The following is a 16,395-nucleotide window of genomic DNA, read 5'->3' on the forward strand; positions in this document are numbered from 1 at the left end:
CCTTAAGCCTTCTTTTGTTCCGCAGATGTTTTCCTCTTTTGTTTTTTATCCGCCATCTCTATCTTTCTGTTACTCGGCTTGCTAATGTGAGCACTGAACGCTCTCTCCTCCACATCATGAGTAGACACGCCCCTTACTGCTGATTGGCTACAAGTTTGTTTTGCTAGTCAGCCGAATCAGTTTTCTAAAGCGTTTTTGAAAAATCACTTACCCCACCTTTAAGTACAGTTTCTCTTTTTCCCTGATTTCTGCTTTTTTTTTTTCCCCCTAGCTCCTCTACCCCTAGAATGCACACGTACAAGAGGACTTCCAGCCCTCGATCACCAACGAATACAGGAGAGCTTTTCACACCAGCACATGAAGAAAATGTGCGCTTCATCCATGACAGTAAGACATAAGACACCTTTTTTTTTTAGCTGAGCACCATTTTTAACTTTGGAAAAGTGTGACTTCCAGGCCTAAGAACATCACTGAAATTTACAGTTGTGCTCTGCTTTTAACTATTTCATTGGCTAGAAATGATTCTTTATGGATACAATCTTTACAATCCTTACATTTAAAAAAATCCTTAATCATGTACAACCAAATCATGTAAATTTGTTAGTTAAAAAGTGTAGGAGCCTTGTAACTAAGACTCAGGATTTCAAGACATTAATGTTGTCGTAAGGCTTTTGTGTTTTCTTTCCAGCTTGGCTTTGTGTTTTGAGAGACATTAAATCCCCACAAAATAGTGAACGTAATGATCGCGGACCACAGGAGTATGTGGAGAAAAACCCAAATCCCAACCTACATTGTAAGTTTAATTGTATGTAACAGTTTTCATCCGGACAAAGTCCATGCCGTGTTTTTTAATCCGTTTGCTTCGTTTTTTTGTCCCTTCTTTCTTGCAGCTTTTATACCAGTGGACCTGAGTGACCTTAAGAAGCGGAACACACAAGACTCCAAGAAGTCTTAGACCGTTCCCTCTATTTCTGATCCAGCCGGGGGGGTTTTTTGTCCTCCCTTTTACATTTGGGACCTTTTTACTCTATCAGTCTTCTGTTGGCCAACAAATAAGATTTGGCCACCTTAGTCCAGAAAGCTTCTCTCTTCTCTGCCTCATGGACCTGTGATCTGCACATCTATTTATGCGTTACATTTTCAAGAGCCGTTTGAGTGGCCATTCCCTGTTTTTCATGTTCATCCGGGCTCTTTTTTTATATATATATATATTTTTTTTTTTCTGTCTTTTTTTGCAGATGGGAAAATAACAAAGACCTGTTTCAGGATTTTTTTTCTTTCTTTCTTGGGTTTAGATTTTTCTTCATTTTTTGATGTGGAGATGACAAATGGGGAAGGTAAAGGACAGTGATGCTTAAACTGTTGGACAGACTCTACACAAACTTTCCCAAAAAGGGGACGCAGTCCTGGAATTTACTCCTTTTTCGAAACGCGATTCATCACCCGCCGGGGAGCGACTGACTGTTCAGTTAGTTTCATAGATTGATTGATTCATAGAAGAATTTAGCGAGTTTTGTCTGGTAGGACAGGTAAGTTTGGCTCGGCAGATATTTTTAGTAAACGTACCTCCATTTTTAACTATGAATTGATACCGTCAAGAACTTTAAGTAGACTTCCAAATCTTTCGTTCCCAGCCTTTAAAATAAAATTAAAATAAAGATTACTTTTATGTTATCTCAGACTCTCTGCATTGCATTTATCATGTTGTCTATGAGGTTGCCTGTATGTTTTTTTTTTGTATGTGTACTCTTAAAATTTAACAACGGGAATGTTTAGCAGATAAATGCATTTAAAGTTAAAACCCTTCTTTTCTGGAAATGGTTCGGAATTTTGGAGGGTGCTGTGAAAGTGAGGAAAAACTGAACATTCCGTTTTAGAGAAGAGTTCCGGTAAGTGATCATATCATGATCCCATTCTCACTGCTCTGTAGGCTTTTTGAGATGATATGATTTATATAAACACAAGTCCTTCTCAAAAGCCCTTATTAAACACATCACAAGCTTCTAATGTATGTTTATGTTTTTCAAAAATGCTGCGTATTTATGGCGGGTACGTATTTATAAGTCGATGATATTTTTTATATATAAAATGAAATTAGTTGGCTTTTTGGATGTTTCAGACATGAATGATCATGATGAGGGCAAATCAAAATAAAAATTCAGAATACTGTAAAATGTACAAAATTCATGCCTTTTGCATTTGTCCTCGGTCTAAATGTAAAGGATGTTTTCAAGTACTATTCAAAGAACACAGATATCTGTTACATTGTTATACATATATGTACATTTTTTGCCAATAAACTTTGTTGAAAGCATAGTTCACGCATAGAAATGGTACATATACAAGCCTTAAGCAAATACATTAAAGATTAAAGTAAGACTAAAAGAGAATAGGGTAGGCCTATAACTTGGTTACCTGTATTCTTTGCAAATAGTCTTGATTAATTTGTATTACTATAATATAAAGCTAATGGTTATTTTCTTTTATAAAAAATAATGACATTAACTTTTAATATTTTTAAGAAAATGTACAACGCTCAGTATCTCACTGTTATGAAATAAACGCTGCATTCTCGAGTCTCGACTTGAGGAATTTAAACCGGAAGCGTTCGTCTCACCGACGTGCGTCGTGAGAGTTCCCGCTATAAATATGGCGCCGGCGGTTGCTCGTCGTTTCCGCTTTTGTTTGTGAGCGAGCGGTAGCGCTTCATACGAGCTGGGTTTGTTTTTAGTTAACGGCAGTGTTTAGCGTTAACAAAGGCCAGACGATGGCAGACAAGATGGATATGTCCTTAGACGATATCATCAAGCAAAACAGGCAGCGCGGGGGAGGCGGGCGCGGCGGGAGAGGAGGCCGCGGAGGCACAGGCGGCGGCCGCGGTGCTGGCGCCGGCGGGCGGCTCGGAAATACAGGCGGAGGCTTTGGAGGCCGCGGCGGGGGATCGGGCCCCATGAGGAACCGCCAGAACCTGAGCCGCGGAAGAAGCAGACCTACGCCGTACAGCAGGGTAGGAGAAAGCGGAGAAAATCACGGGCGCATCCACATGCCTGGGTGAAGCCCGTTTTTATCTTTCTAGGCTGCCAGCAAACATGGCGGCTAGCTCGCCGTACGGGCCCCTGGAGCTTCTCTGGGAATGTATTCCGGAGAAGCTGGTTAGATATATTTTGTGCATAATGTGTTCTCTCCCTAAGCCCATTGTCTTGCCATCCGTGTGAGCGACTCGAGCATCGCGGAGCGGCGCGTCTGGAGCGGCTTGTGCATCTCCTATCCTACGGTCGTCGACGCCATTTTGGAGACGGCTGATCCCTTTCATTCAGCCTAGCCTTTCTTTGTTTTCGACAACATCCAGCGCACATGCTTGTGATTTCAAAGAGTCCACCTTTTTTGTGCGAGGAAAAAAAGCCCAACTTTAAGAAGGCCTTCGTTCCTCGCTGGAGCTCGGCTTTTGTTTGGCAGGGGTTTCATGGTCTCGAATATCCTTGAAGGCAGAAATATAGTTACATAGTGTTGGAGCCGTACAGGATAAATGGACTTTGACCATCTTTTGTCCAGCGATTATGGAGATCCCCCTCGCTAATTGTTAGCTTGAGCTTAGTGAGGGTTGTATTTATATAAGCACGTCAAAATGGCGTGGGCTCAAAATGGACGCTCCAAAGCAGCTTCAGACGCCAAGCATGGACACTTCTGAAAGCCTCGTTTTAACCACCTGTTTTGGACTTTGCTGTGCTGCTCCTCTCCGGAGACCAGAGGAACATCCGTATCCACCTAACGGAGGCCTGCTGGGATTCATTTGGAGTGAACGGCAAGAGACTCTTGGGTTGCTGGTAGCTCGTTAGCTTGCTACCGAGGGGGAGGGCAGCTAAGGGAATGGTGGTGTTTACAACAACAGGCTACCCTCAGTTAACTTGTTAACCTACTCTTGTAACCGGTTATTTTGACATTATACGTATCATGCATGGTTAATCTTTTGAATGAACCCCCTGGCTTTCTTAACTTTAATTCTTGGCAGTCAAAACCGATAGGATACATTTAAGGGTGACACTTAAAAAAAAAAAGTACTATTTTGTATCAATGTTTACTTTTGTGTTTTGAGTATTTTTAATGGTACTACACAATATGCTGCCCTAAATTATGCGCCGTTTATTTTATATATAACAACGATCATTTTTATAAGTGTTTAAATTAAAATGAGTGCGGAGGTATTTTAAATCTATTTCAAATGTATAGGGTTGTGTATTCCATAGTTGTTTTGTTTTAGACTAGTTAATATGGGCTGGTTTTGTAGGTTTTACATTCTTTGTTTCCTGTTCATTTCCTGTACTGGTAATTATTTTATTTTTATTTATTTTAACCATGAAGATCACACTGTGATTAAGTCCATATGTGACCCTGGAGCACAAAAGCAGTCTTAAGTCGCTGGGGTATATTTGTAGCAATAGCCAACAATACATTGTATGGGTCAAAATTATAGATTTTTCTTTTATGCCAAAAATCATTAGGATATTAAGTAACGATCATGTTCCATGAAGATATTTTGTAAATTTCCTACCGTAAATATATAAAAACTTAATTTTTGATTAGTAATATACATTGCTAAGAACTTCATTTGGACAACTCTAAAGGCGTTGTATCTCAGCCAAATATTGTCCTATCCTAACAAACCATACATCAATGGAAAGCTTATTTATTCAGCTTTCAGATGGTCTATAAATCTCAATTTTGAAAAATTGACACTTAAGACTGGTTTTGTGGTCCAGGGTCACATTTAGCCTTTTTATGTACTCAAATCTTTCAGAGTCATCAAGGTTCGTACCATTCTGATGAAGTAAAAATTCAAAATGTAAACTTTCAACCACCAGAGGGGTTAAACTTGCCTCCACTGAGATCTAGTGAATTGCGCCCAGTAAAGTTAGAGCGTAATTCGAACCAGCTACCAGCTGTGTCCTGCATTGGTTTACTTGTTTGTAGTGATGGGGTGGGCAGGGATTGCTGGAAATCACAGTGAGCGCACTGGGTGCCCCTGGCCTTGTTGAAGCGGAGCCCCCTGCTTGCCCCAACACCCAGCCGAGTGGACTGTCAGTGACAGACTGGGGACCCGAAGTCAGCAGGTGCGTTCTCTCTCATCTGTTGCAGCCCAAGCAGCTCCCAGACAAGTGGCAGCATGACCTGTTTGACAACGGCTACAGTGCGAACGCTGGAGGAGGAGGCGGCGGCGGCGGTGGTGGAGCGGGCGTGGAAACCGGAGGAAAGCTCCTCGTGTCCAACCTTGACTTCGGCGTGTCCGATGCAGACATTCAGGTAGGTGTTACTTTAACTTGTGCAGTGAAGAGTCTTTAAAGGGTTACTCCACCCCAAAATGAAAATTGTCTTTAATCACTTACCCCCATGTCGTTCCAAACCCGTAAAAGCTTTGTTCGTCTTCAGAACACAATTTAAGATATTTTAGATGAAAACCGAGAGGCTTGTGACTGTCCCATTGACTGCAAAGTAACTTACACTGTCAAGGTCCAGAAAAGTATGAAAGGCATCGTCAGAATAGTCCATCTGCCATCAGTAACGTTATGAAGCGACGAGAATACTTTTTCTACGCGAAGAAAACAAAAATAACGACTTTATTCAACAGTTTGTCTCTCCGCATCACCGTAGCGCCATTTTGGAGATTATCCTCTGAACGCAAACGCTGTTCTGTCAGCCGCGACACAAGGATACGCTGTTTTCGTTCAAATCAAAGCGTAAATACACGTAGAAACCGTATCCTTGTGTTGCGGCTGACAGAACAGCGTTTGCGTTCAGAGGATAATCTCCAAAATGGTGCTAGTGTGCTAATGGACCTTGACAGTGTAAGTTACTTGGCAGTCAATGGGTCAGTCACAAGCCTCCTGGTTTTCATCCAAAATATCTTAAATTGCGTTCCGAAGACGAACGAAGCTTTTATGGGTTTGGAACGACATGGGGGTAAGTGATTAATGACAAAGTTTTCATTTTGGGGTGGAGTAACCCTTTAAGTATTTGATGGATTCTGGAGCTAAGGTGTGGTTTGTGCTGCAGGAACTCTTCGCCGAATTTGGCAGTTTGAAGAAAGCAGCAGTACATTACGACCGGTCAGGACGCAGCCTCGGCACTGCAGATGTGCACTTTGAGAGGAAAGCAGACGCCATGAAAGCCATGAAGCAGTACAACGGTGTTCCCCTTGATGGTATGTGTGTGTCCTTAAGAAGCTCTCAAATTATAAAAGCCTCCCAACAGGCCTGAAAGTCATTGGGAAGCCTGTTGAAGTGGTCTGGCAGCAGTTCAGTCATGTAAACATTCTCTTTCAGGTCGCCCAATGAACATTCAGCTTGTTACATCACAGATTGACGCACAGAGGCGGACTCCGATGCAGGGGTGAGGATGAATGGTTTATTTAGTTTCTTGGCTTGTTGTTCTAATGTTTGGTGTGACTGAAGTTTTTGTTCTCCTTTCTGACAGTCTAAATCGCGGCGGTGGCGGCATGAACAGAAACAGAATTGGGGGCTTTGGTGTGCAGAAAGGTCGCGGGGGACGTGGCGGTGGAGGGGCCAGAGGTCGGGGACGAGGCAGTCGAGGCGGCGGCGGCGGCAGCAAACAGCAGCTCTCTGCCGAAGAACTGGACGCCCAGCTAGACGCCTATAATGCCAGGGTGTGTTAACTAATTCAAAGATGCTTTTAAAATGTGCTTTGTTTAAAAAAAAAAAAAAAAAAAAAAAAGCTGGTAGTAATCTCCATTTTCCTTTTGTTTTTCAAACAGATGGATACCAGCTAAATACCAACATGTCAAGCTGCATTCCCTGCTGTTCCAGCATCGTTGTAATAGCTTTGAACATGTCGGCTGTTTTACACTTGCGTCTTCAGAAGTGATTTAAATTTGTGTACCGATCTTTTTCTCCTTTTAAAGTGCTCGTGTTTTTTACCTACTTTGTTTTTATTTTCGTTTTCCTTTTTGAGAAAAAACCTGGTTGAACTGTAGGATTTAAGGGATGGGCTAATCTTAACCATCCTTGTGTAGGTCATTGAAATAAAAACCTGCAGTATTTAGTAACCACATGATGTCTGCTTCCTCATTGTATATGCATTGCCTTTTTTTTTTTTTTTTTTTTTTTTATTACACATGCAGGCCCATCTATCTCTCTAAAAATAGGAGGTAATGTTCTTTTTGTAACCGAAATTGTTTTCTACAGTGAATATTTGTTTAGATATTGCAGTTAAAAATGTGGTGTTTAACCAGAGTAAGGTGGTGGGGGTGCTTGACGTGTATCAAACACAAGAAAGAGGTGCACGCTGCAAAAAGTTTGGGAACCACTGCACTAAAGAACTGCTAACTGGAGCCAATCTTTAGTTAATGTAGTATTTGTGTATAAATCTCATAGCAATAAGCACACTACTCATGTCAGCCACTAGGTGTCTGCAACTTTGTGCTTAGCTTTTATTTAAATTAATAAGTCGCTGCAATGCTTCTGTAAGAGTCTAAATGGGTGTTAAAATTATTATTATTTTTTTTTCTTGCAATACACATTTAAAAAGCTGTGTTATTTACACTTTTGGAGTGAAAGGGCCTTTACAGATGGCAAAATATTTTTTGGGGATAATAAAATAAGCCCAGGTGTCTGAAAGTAATGCAAAAGCAGCGTAATGCGTTACTTTCCACAAAAAGTAAGTAATGCAATTGGTTACTTTTTTTTTGTTGTAGTAACGCTTTATTGTAATGCATTACTTTTAAAAGTAACTTTTTCCAACAGTGGTTATAATTAGTAAGTTGAGTAGTTTTTAACTTTATGCCCCCTCTCCCGAAGCCACGCCCTTTATGAAACGTCAGCAAATCCAAAGGCTCAAAATGATTCACGCTCGTTTCTGATTGGCCAAAAGAGAGCGGGCTGCTGTCCTGAAACTTTTTCTCTTGTTTGCCGCTACAGAACTTTAAAGTCAGCATGAAAAGGAAGTTGCGATTGTCTTTTCTTCTCTACTGTGAGGTATATCCGAGTGAAACGGCATCTGAAATGAGAGGGCGGGACTTGAGTTCGTCCTTCGGGAATTGATTGGATCGTTGGAAGTTGGGGCGTTGCTAACAAAATGGAGGCAGATCTGAATGCCAGTTTGCAGTTAGTTGTGGGGGATTTCTCTCCACTGGATTCACAGCCAACACACAAGCATGAATAAATGTTTTATTTATTAAGGATGACGAGGACGATCAATGGCACGAAACATGCCTAAACAGCGCGCGCGAGAGAGAGAGAGAGACTGCCTGAATGACTGAGCAGGTCCTCCATCAGATTTTGATTAAAGATTACAAGGGCACATGAATTTAAAAAAAATAATAATGAAGTGCACGGATAAGTCATTTATAATAAACACTACAGTATTCCATAAAAAAATAAGAATTTTCCATTTTGATTTCATGGTGACTTTAAATAATAGCGTTTTATTCGGCAGATGTCTGTCACGACAAACTAGTGATGGCGAAGTGAAGCGTTCTGAACCAGTGAAGCTTTCAACACAATAGTATCGGAAAAAAGTTCATTACTCTAAGCTTTTCAACACGGTTTATGTTGTAAAAAATAAAACTGAATAACACCTTCGAAATTGCTGTTCTATTATAGCCGCTGGTTTCACATCCGGTTCTACAACTCATTCTTTGTTTAATTTTATTGTATATAAAAAAATGGTCATTGTCAAAGTCATTCATTTGTGTCGGTGTACTGGCGCTAAAATAAGTAAAATAAATTAAACATAAATTAAATCCGCGATCTGTCTATTTTAATTCTGCCTCAGTCCTGTTATTTCATAGGCAAAGTTAATTTGAGCTTGATATTTAATTTTAAAAAAAAATGCTAACGCATTATAAAGTAAAGGAAACAATGCTAACGCATTAATATAATGTAATGAAACGTCGCGGTTCGCGTTGAAGCAGTAACGTGGTGTATTACATAGATAGATAGAAACATAGAAAATGACCTATGCATTGCCATTAAAGTAAAATCACTGAACCTAAACATAGGAGCCTGATAAAAATGCTAATTTTAGAAGAACAATTTCAGACGGCACTTAGAGACGTTTTCATCTGAACTCTTCATTTCTCTCCACGAATTCTTCATTCATACCCACGTCGATCCGTTTGCGTTCGAAAAAAGAACAAGCGGTAATGCTAAAACGGCTTGCCATACTAGCGGATGTTCTTGCGCATGCGCAGACAGCGTGACGCGATCGACGGTATTCCCGGAAGTGTGTCGCTCTCTCTGGCTTCGCCGCCGCTCCCTCATCGTCGCGCCATTGAGAAGTCAGGGAAGCTTTCTCTAACCTATCGACTCGCAGTACCCGCAGGTCCACGGTAAGTTTTCACAACAGAAACACCACGAAGATCTCATACAACGCATGCAGAAAATATCATACAGCGTTTTCGCTCGCGTTGACATTTTTTTCCCGGTAGTTTTGCATCTTTTGTAGCTCTAGCAACGGCAGGTTGACAAGACAGCAAGTTGATACATGCATTTCCTGCCTGCTCCACTAACTGATTAAAAACGATTAATGAAAGTTATGGATGTATGTAATTTTATGGCTCAGACTGGAGGGTTTTGGGTCTCCAGTATCAATTTGATCACATCCTGGCCAGCCCAGTTTAGTCTTGTCTGAACATCAAAGTTTAACGATCATTTCGAAGCCTGAGGTTTTGCCTTTTTTTTTTACGAAACAGTCTTTCAGAGATTAAACTATGAGATTGTGTTTCATAAAAGAGTGCATATTTTGACAGCATATTTTCTGATCTCGTGCATGGGGAAAGTTGCAATTTAGATCCTCTTTTGAAATCATCCAAAAAGCAAGACGTGTTCCTAAAATAACCAATGAGCTGTAAAACCTGTATCAGGTCACATGCTGAAGCGGTGTCGTGACATTAGATCTTGACTTGAGAATAAAGGGCCAAGAAGTCGGAAGCAGTTTTTGAACTTGTTTTTTGAATGCAGTTCTATGCATTCGTGATTAGTGAATGTTGGGAGTCTAGCTGAAAGCGTATTTAACTTTTTTTTTTACTTCCTGCGGGAAATGATGTTCGATTAGCAGCATTAGCTTGCTAACATGAGGAGGAACTTCCTGAATCAAAGATGCAAGTTCATCTTGACTCGCGATGAAAAAATGTTTTTTTTTTTGCCAATTTGCTGTATCTATATTTTTCTTGGGTATAAACGGCGACTAAATAAATTGCACTGGTTGTAAAATTAACAAACAACGGTAGAAAAATGTGTCATGATGTAGTTTAATGAGGTAATCACCAATCATCATGATCTTCTTTTTTGTCTACCTGTGTAAATACCGGTTAATTTAATCTTGCTTCGCACCGGCTCTTAACGGAGAGCGAGGCGGAGATTAACGCAATGTTTGCCAGAGCACCGATTGAATATTAGGAAGTATTTACATAACCATCTCTTGTGTTCTCGAAGAGAGTCCTGGCTTGATTAACAAAAGAAGCCCACTGCTGAAACCCCCCGAAAAAAAAAAATCAAGGCTATTTTCATTCCTGTGTAGTGTGAGTGGCGCGATGTATTTTCTAGTTCCTTCTCTCTGAGGCCAATTTACGATTCCTACTATGGGGAAGAATTGGCTCATGAATATTAACTACGCAATAATGACGGTCGCCCTGTAAGTCTAGCTGATTGGGTGAAAGCGGAAACAGTTAGCGAATGAGCGAATTGTACTTGGAATACGTATATTAATTAGGTCACGTGATTGACCGTATCCGTAGGAGTCCCAGAAATGTCGGCAGTTAGAAATTAATATTCATGAGCTATGCCGTCGCCATAGTAACCGTGATTTCGATATCCTGAGTTTGTCAGGGCGGTGTCCCAGTGTATATACACTTTGTCCTTAAGTGTGTTGAGCAGCCATTTGCGTTACTATTTGTAAAATATTTGTCTCGTAGGTTACATCGTGAATATGTAGTTTGCTTAAAGTTTGCCGCACATACATTATTTAATTGAACTAAAAAGGACAGAAGTTGTGAGCATTTGATGGTAATGCACATGTTGCTATAATAACTATGTATGTACTGAAATTAAAGTTTTAATTTAAGTTAAATTATAAAAGTTATGATTTTATTAATTATAAACGGCTTTGAGTAGATGTTTATGGGTGCACCTGTCAATCAAACAACATGTTTTTTGTTAGTGGCGTGTGAAATACTGCCGTGATATGTTTCTTTGCAAGCAGTAACATGTTCAGATGTGAAAGAGGGAGGGTGCGGTGGCTCTGTCCTATATACTTGACCACAATTCAATATTTCAGCTCTATTATTGGAAACTGAAGGCAAAGCAGGTTGCCAGTTGACTTTATGATGTTGAAAACGTCTGTACGTGTACTTTTGCATGGCTTATGTCCAAAATTAGTCTAATTAGCCTATCTTTTTTATAAGCAGTAAGCATATATACGGGAATATGTAAAGCAAAAACAAACAGGATCTCTCTTAGTGTGTTTTGTTCATGTGTGCTTTGTCTGAATTGTATAGTTCAGCCATTTTAATGAATAATAGATTTAGATTTCCTTCATGTAGTCTTTCAGGCTGAGACGGACATCAAAGAGCTGTGATGAGAAGCCACATAAAGGTCAGGCCTGATGGGCCATCACTGATATGACCACCTCTGTAAGTGCTCCCGCGGGCGCTGGTGGCTTTTATTGACCCCAGTCAAGGTAGAAGCTACGGCTAGGCAATATAAAGTTATTTTAGGGTTTTATTTTTTTAGCCTTTTGATGATTTTCAGTACAGAAAAGGCCTAAATCTATTTCTGTATATGCCCCGAAGCAGCTTAAAATTGTGCTTTTATTTCTTCACTCAGAGTAGCCACCATCGCAACAACAAAACATTCTAGCCAAATAGATTCAATGTTTAATATTAGACCTAAAATGGTTAAAAATTACACTGTTGTTCACTAAATCAGCTTAATATTTAGTCATATCCGTTATGTACCAATATAACAATACACCGTACTAAACTGCAATATTTAATCACAAATGTTTTTGCTGAATCATTTTTTAAAGGGGTCATATGATGCGATTTCAAGTTTTCCTTTCTCTTTGGAGTGTTACAAGCTGTTCGTGAATAGATAAGATCCCTAAAGTTGCAAAGACTAAAGTCTCAAACCCAAAGAGATATTCTTTATAAAAGTTAAGACTCGTCCACACCCTCCTAAAACACCTCGTTTAAACACGCCCCCACATGTCTACGTCACTGTGTGGGAAGTATTGCATAACGCCGCTCAAATGTTCACGCAAAGAAAGAAGGCGTACTTTGATTCTCGCTGTAGTATTGTTGCTGCCGCCGTCATGTCGTGGAGACGCTGTGTGTTTCGTTGTGAAAGCGAAACTACTTTGTTTGGTTTCCAAAAGAGGACACGACTAGAAATCAGTGGTTAAGTTGTATTTACAACACTGTTCTAGAACAGTTCAACCCAAATATTCAGATGTCTGCAGCGCATTTTACGGAGGACGAGGTTTCCTGATCCTGGAAGAGTAGACTACAATGCTGGCTGTTCTGACTCACAGACACAAAGTACGTTTTCATATTTAAAGAATTTGCCACTGACGACTCAACATATGAGACGCAGTGAAGATGAATAAACCTCCACAAATTCGTGACGTGTTTTCTAAAAGTTTAAACTTTTTTAACTTTGCATGGCTTTCTATACATCTCTTCTGTGAGACGCCCGAGTGCAGCAGTCGTATTTGTTCGTCTAAAAAATGCGCTGAATATGCGTTCTGTGTGAATGGCTTGGTTTGGGTTTTAACCTAATCAAGATCTTCTCCGCATTGAGCTTCTATATTTCTCTAATATTTTGAACGAATAACGCAGCAGCGGCATGTCTCGTGGGCTAGACTAACAAAACATTCAAATGCAACAACGTCACTTACATCATTTTCACCGCATCTCGCGCGCCACTGATGACGCTCCCTGACGCACTCCTAACATTCAAATGCAAATGTTTATTTCAAATTTGACTAATATTCATTCTTTATTCATAAACACATTTCATTACACCAAATACACAAAATAATGTTCTTTTTTAGCAATGTCATATGACCCCTTTAAAAAGCTTAAACTGACAGTTTAAAATATTTGTGGAAAGGCAAGCTCAATTTCACACTCAGCACTGTAAAATGTGTGAAATTCATAATAAATCAACACTTGTGGCATTGCTGTAAAGGGATTGCATAGAGAGCATATGCACAAGCGGTTTCAGTCGTTCTGGTGAGCTACTGTCATAGCGTAGCAACAGTTTGAGGAAAATCTTGAAAAGCAAGTTAGTTGTACAATGTTAAGCATGCGGACTGGGACAGTAGCAGTGCGTTTTCCTGGAATTCACATCCACGTTTGAATACTTGCATATATTTACACCTCTGTACATTTATTAGGGGTGGGCGCTATACTGGTAAAAATGGAAAAACCAGTACAGATTCAAACGGTTGGATTTTTTATATATATATATATCATTCATACTTGAGTGTCATAAAATTCAGGCTGCAATTTCTAAACTGCAGGATGTGCTTAACATTAGGAAGTTATTAAAAGTACATTAATCTGTGAAAGAACTCAATTCTTTGAGTTCACTGTCTGACAAGTACCCTTATTTTACATGCATTTACTTTTTGATTTCTGTAGTATCTTTACTTTGAATGCTACTGTACTTAAACATACGTAGGTAAATTATTCACAATAAGATAAATAACATTAATTTAGAAAATATATAGGGTGCATTTTCATTTTATGCCAACTTTAAACCACTTTTTGTAAAATAAATTTAAATTTTTTTTTTTCGTAATCTGCTGCTTCACTTTGTTTTATTACTAACTTTTACTTGTTAGCCTCGTATTCGTTTTTACCAAGCGGCAACCTCCCGCTCTCTCTCGTGATGCCAACATGGAAGTGACTTAAACTGTAATTCGTCAACTGGCCGCTAGAGGCTGGCTGCAAAAGGGAGTCAGTCCCATAGACTCCCCATGTTAAAATGCCCAACTTTACAGCAGAAAAAAACATGTTTACAGCCTGGTTAAAAAAATTATTTTGGTTTATTTAGCTAATTTTGCCCTTCATGACAACTGTGTGGGGGGGGGTGAATTTCTTTATAACTCATCCGTTTAAATTATATTAAGCCTTAAAGTTCTGCATAATTAAGGGCGTGGCCACTTGAGTGACGGGTGAATTGCCGCTGCTGTCACCACTGTCGAGCTAGGTGGGCGCGGCTTCAGCAACTGACAGGTGGATTGCCGCTGCTGTCACCACCGTCGAGCTAGGTGGGCGTGGCTTCAGCAACCAGCTCCCGCCTTTTTGCCCATTTTCGATTATCCAGGAGTGACGCACGGTGACGCGCTGCCAAGATGGCGACGGCCGGCTCCGCCTACTTTGAGCTTCAAAAACCTCTTCAGGAACCTACGGGTGACGTCACGGACACTACGTCCATGTTTTTATACAGTCTATGGTTTTTACTAAAGTTATCGAGAATTGTGGAATTTCACTGGTATTTGTAACAGCCTTATTTCAAGCCAAAAACAATTACACCATGATATATATTGTTGTTGTAAAATAAAATTACATTTAAAATGACATTTACATACTACAAATTAGCCTACATAATTAAGGCCATGTTGCCTACCCCTAACATCTGTCTTTCATAGCCTTCTTTTCATTTGCAAATGTGAAGTTTAATTTGATTGCAGTGAGTAGTATTCAGCCGGTCACATGATCTTGACATGTAAAATAAATTATCTCTGAAGTGATATTGTTATATGCATTAATGTTTTTTTGTTTGTTTGTTTTTGAAGATGATAATGAATGCTAACCTAAGTTATTTGCAACATATCTGGCACAGGAAATTGAAGAAACAGGAAGACAAAGAAGCATCACCACTAGCACCAGTTTTGTTTTATGGCATAGTTCATGTGTCACAGTTATTGTAGTTTTGTATGTTGAACGGGGTTTCCACCGCTGCTGTGTTTGTCCTAGTATGTTCATGACAAGAGCCAAAGTTGGGAAGGGCTTCTTGAAGTGTGATCTATTCCTGTCTCCTCTCTTCTCGTTTCTCTCTCTGCCTTCAAGGACCTCTGTCTTTTCTCAAGCTTTCTGCAGCATTAGGTCTATGGACACAAATGTAGCCCAGTGTTGGAAATCACACACACTGCTCTCCCCTGACACGTCCGACCTTAGGCCCTTAGGGATCTCAACTTTAAACATCCCCTCCACCCACTTCAAATCCTTCTCTTACTCCATGTTTGTTTTCAGTTGAGCCAATCTCGAACTGAAAATCAGCACTGCTGCCCCGCCTCTGATGCAGGCTGTGCTATTGATTGTGGAGTACGAGGCTCATGGCTGTTGCTAGGGAAGTCTCGTCACAATCTGGCCAAACCATAATCACCCCCCTCAGTGAGGCTGATGGATCTGAAGGCACCTGCTCAGCACAGCATTGACCTGCTTTCACTTTCTTTTGCTGCTCTACACTTTTCACTGCGTCCTTTTAATAGATTTTGTTCAAACATAATTTGGATTTCTGGTGCATTTACATTTACATTTAGTCATTTAGCAGACGCTTTTATCCAAAGCGACTTACAAATGAGGACAATAAAAGCAGTCAAAACTAACAAAAGAGCAACAATATATAAGTGCAAATGACAAGTCTCGGTTAGCCTAACGCAGTGCGAAAAAATTTGGTGCTCCCTCATCAAATTGTCAGCACGTCAAAGCTTTTACTTTCAAGTCGGCATGAAACAGTGATTGCGAACATCTTTTCTTTCTCATTGTGACGAATAGCTGAATGAAACGGCTTCTCAAAAGAAAGAAATCTGTTTTCTCACCGGTGAATGAGACATGAGGTAATCTGACAGCGATGCATTCAACCCTCCATCAACGCCATGATTAGCCTCTGCTCTGTCTGTGCACGTTCATGTGATTTGGAGGAGTAACATTTTTTAATTAATTTTTTTTACTGTATGTGTACGTTAAAAGTACCATTCCGACAGCAAGAACGATCCTGAACTAAATGAAGATGAATGTCTTGGCGTATGATGTGTTTATTGAACCAATCAGATAAGAGTAAATGGAGAGTCAGCGAGAGGCTCATTTGATTGGCTACAAGAAGAATGTGGATCCCCCCTCCCCCTTGCAAAACTCAGTTAGTGAGAGAATCGTGCCAAAATTGTAAGCGCAGAGAAAAGAAAGACGGAGCTGTACATATCGGTTTATTTCGGGAACTATTAGGGAAGTCATTTAGACATTTGCAACAGTTTTTTTTTTTTTTTACACATACAGATTGGTTCTATGCAGTCAATCCGTTTTGCAGTTCTTTAAACTGTTGTTTTCACTTGCAAATCACTGTTCACAGGCTTGCAGTACTTTTGACCGTCTTTTGG

At 40.1% G+C, this 16,395-nt stretch overlaps 3 protein-coding genes across 5 annotated transcripts in view; all 3 read left to right on the forward strand.

Annotated features, from left to right (window-relative positions):
• The window catches only part of LOC107748881 (MAPK regulated corepressor interacting protein 1), a 4,657-nt gene extending 2,593 nt beyond the window's left edge, over window positions 1–2,064 (forward strand). The window contains exons 3-5 of the mRNA XM_016563872.1: window positions 272–387; window positions 689–793; window positions 891–2,064. Coding sequence (XP_016419358.1) covers window positions 272–387; window positions 689–793; window positions 891–955 — 286 coding nt within the window. The 3' untranslated portion in view covers window positions 956–2,064. The remainder of the gene's footprint in view (window positions 1–271; window positions 388–688; window positions 794–890) is intronic.
• Window positions 2,065–2,616: 552 nt separating this feature from the next.
• LOC107748861 (THO complex subunit 4-like) lies at window positions 2,617–7,062 on the forward strand. The gene is made up of 6 exons (XM_016563842.1): window positions 2,617–3,007; window positions 5,134–5,298; window positions 6,049–6,196; window positions 6,318–6,384; window positions 6,469–6,658; window positions 6,767–7,062. Exons 1-6 carry the CDS (start codon window positions 2,768–2,770, stop codon window positions 6,779–6,781), a joined length of 825 nt encoding a protein of 274 aa, XP_016419328.1. The 5' UTR covers window positions 2,617–2,767; the 3' UTR covers window positions 6,782–7,062.
• A 2,138-nt stretch (window positions 7,063–9,200) lies between these two features.
• The window catches only part of LOC107748862 (Rho GDP dissociation inhibitor (GDI) alpha), a 25,298-nt gene continuing 18,103 nt past the window's right edge, over window positions 9,201–16,395 (forward strand). The window contains exon 1 of one of the 3 annotated variants that reach the window (XM_016563845.1): window positions 9,201–9,340. The gene's annotated coding sequence lies outside the window, so the exon portion shown is untranslated. Of the gene's footprint in view, window positions 9,341–10,090; window positions 10,112–16,395 lie in introns of those variants that run through there. The other 2 variants (XM_016563843.1, XM_016563844.1) reach the window with 2 other exon arrangements.

The sequence above is a fragment of the Sinocyclocheilus rhinocerous genome, unplaced genomic scaffold (assembly GCF_001515625.1).
Source record: "Sinocyclocheilus rhinocerous isolate Xijiao unplaced genomic scaffold, SAMN03320098_v1.1 scaffold350, whole genome shotgun sequence".
In the NCBI taxonomy this organism is placed as follows: domain Eukaryota; kingdom Metazoa; phylum Chordata; class Actinopteri; order Cypriniformes; family Cyprinidae; genus Sinocyclocheilus; species Sinocyclocheilus rhinocerous.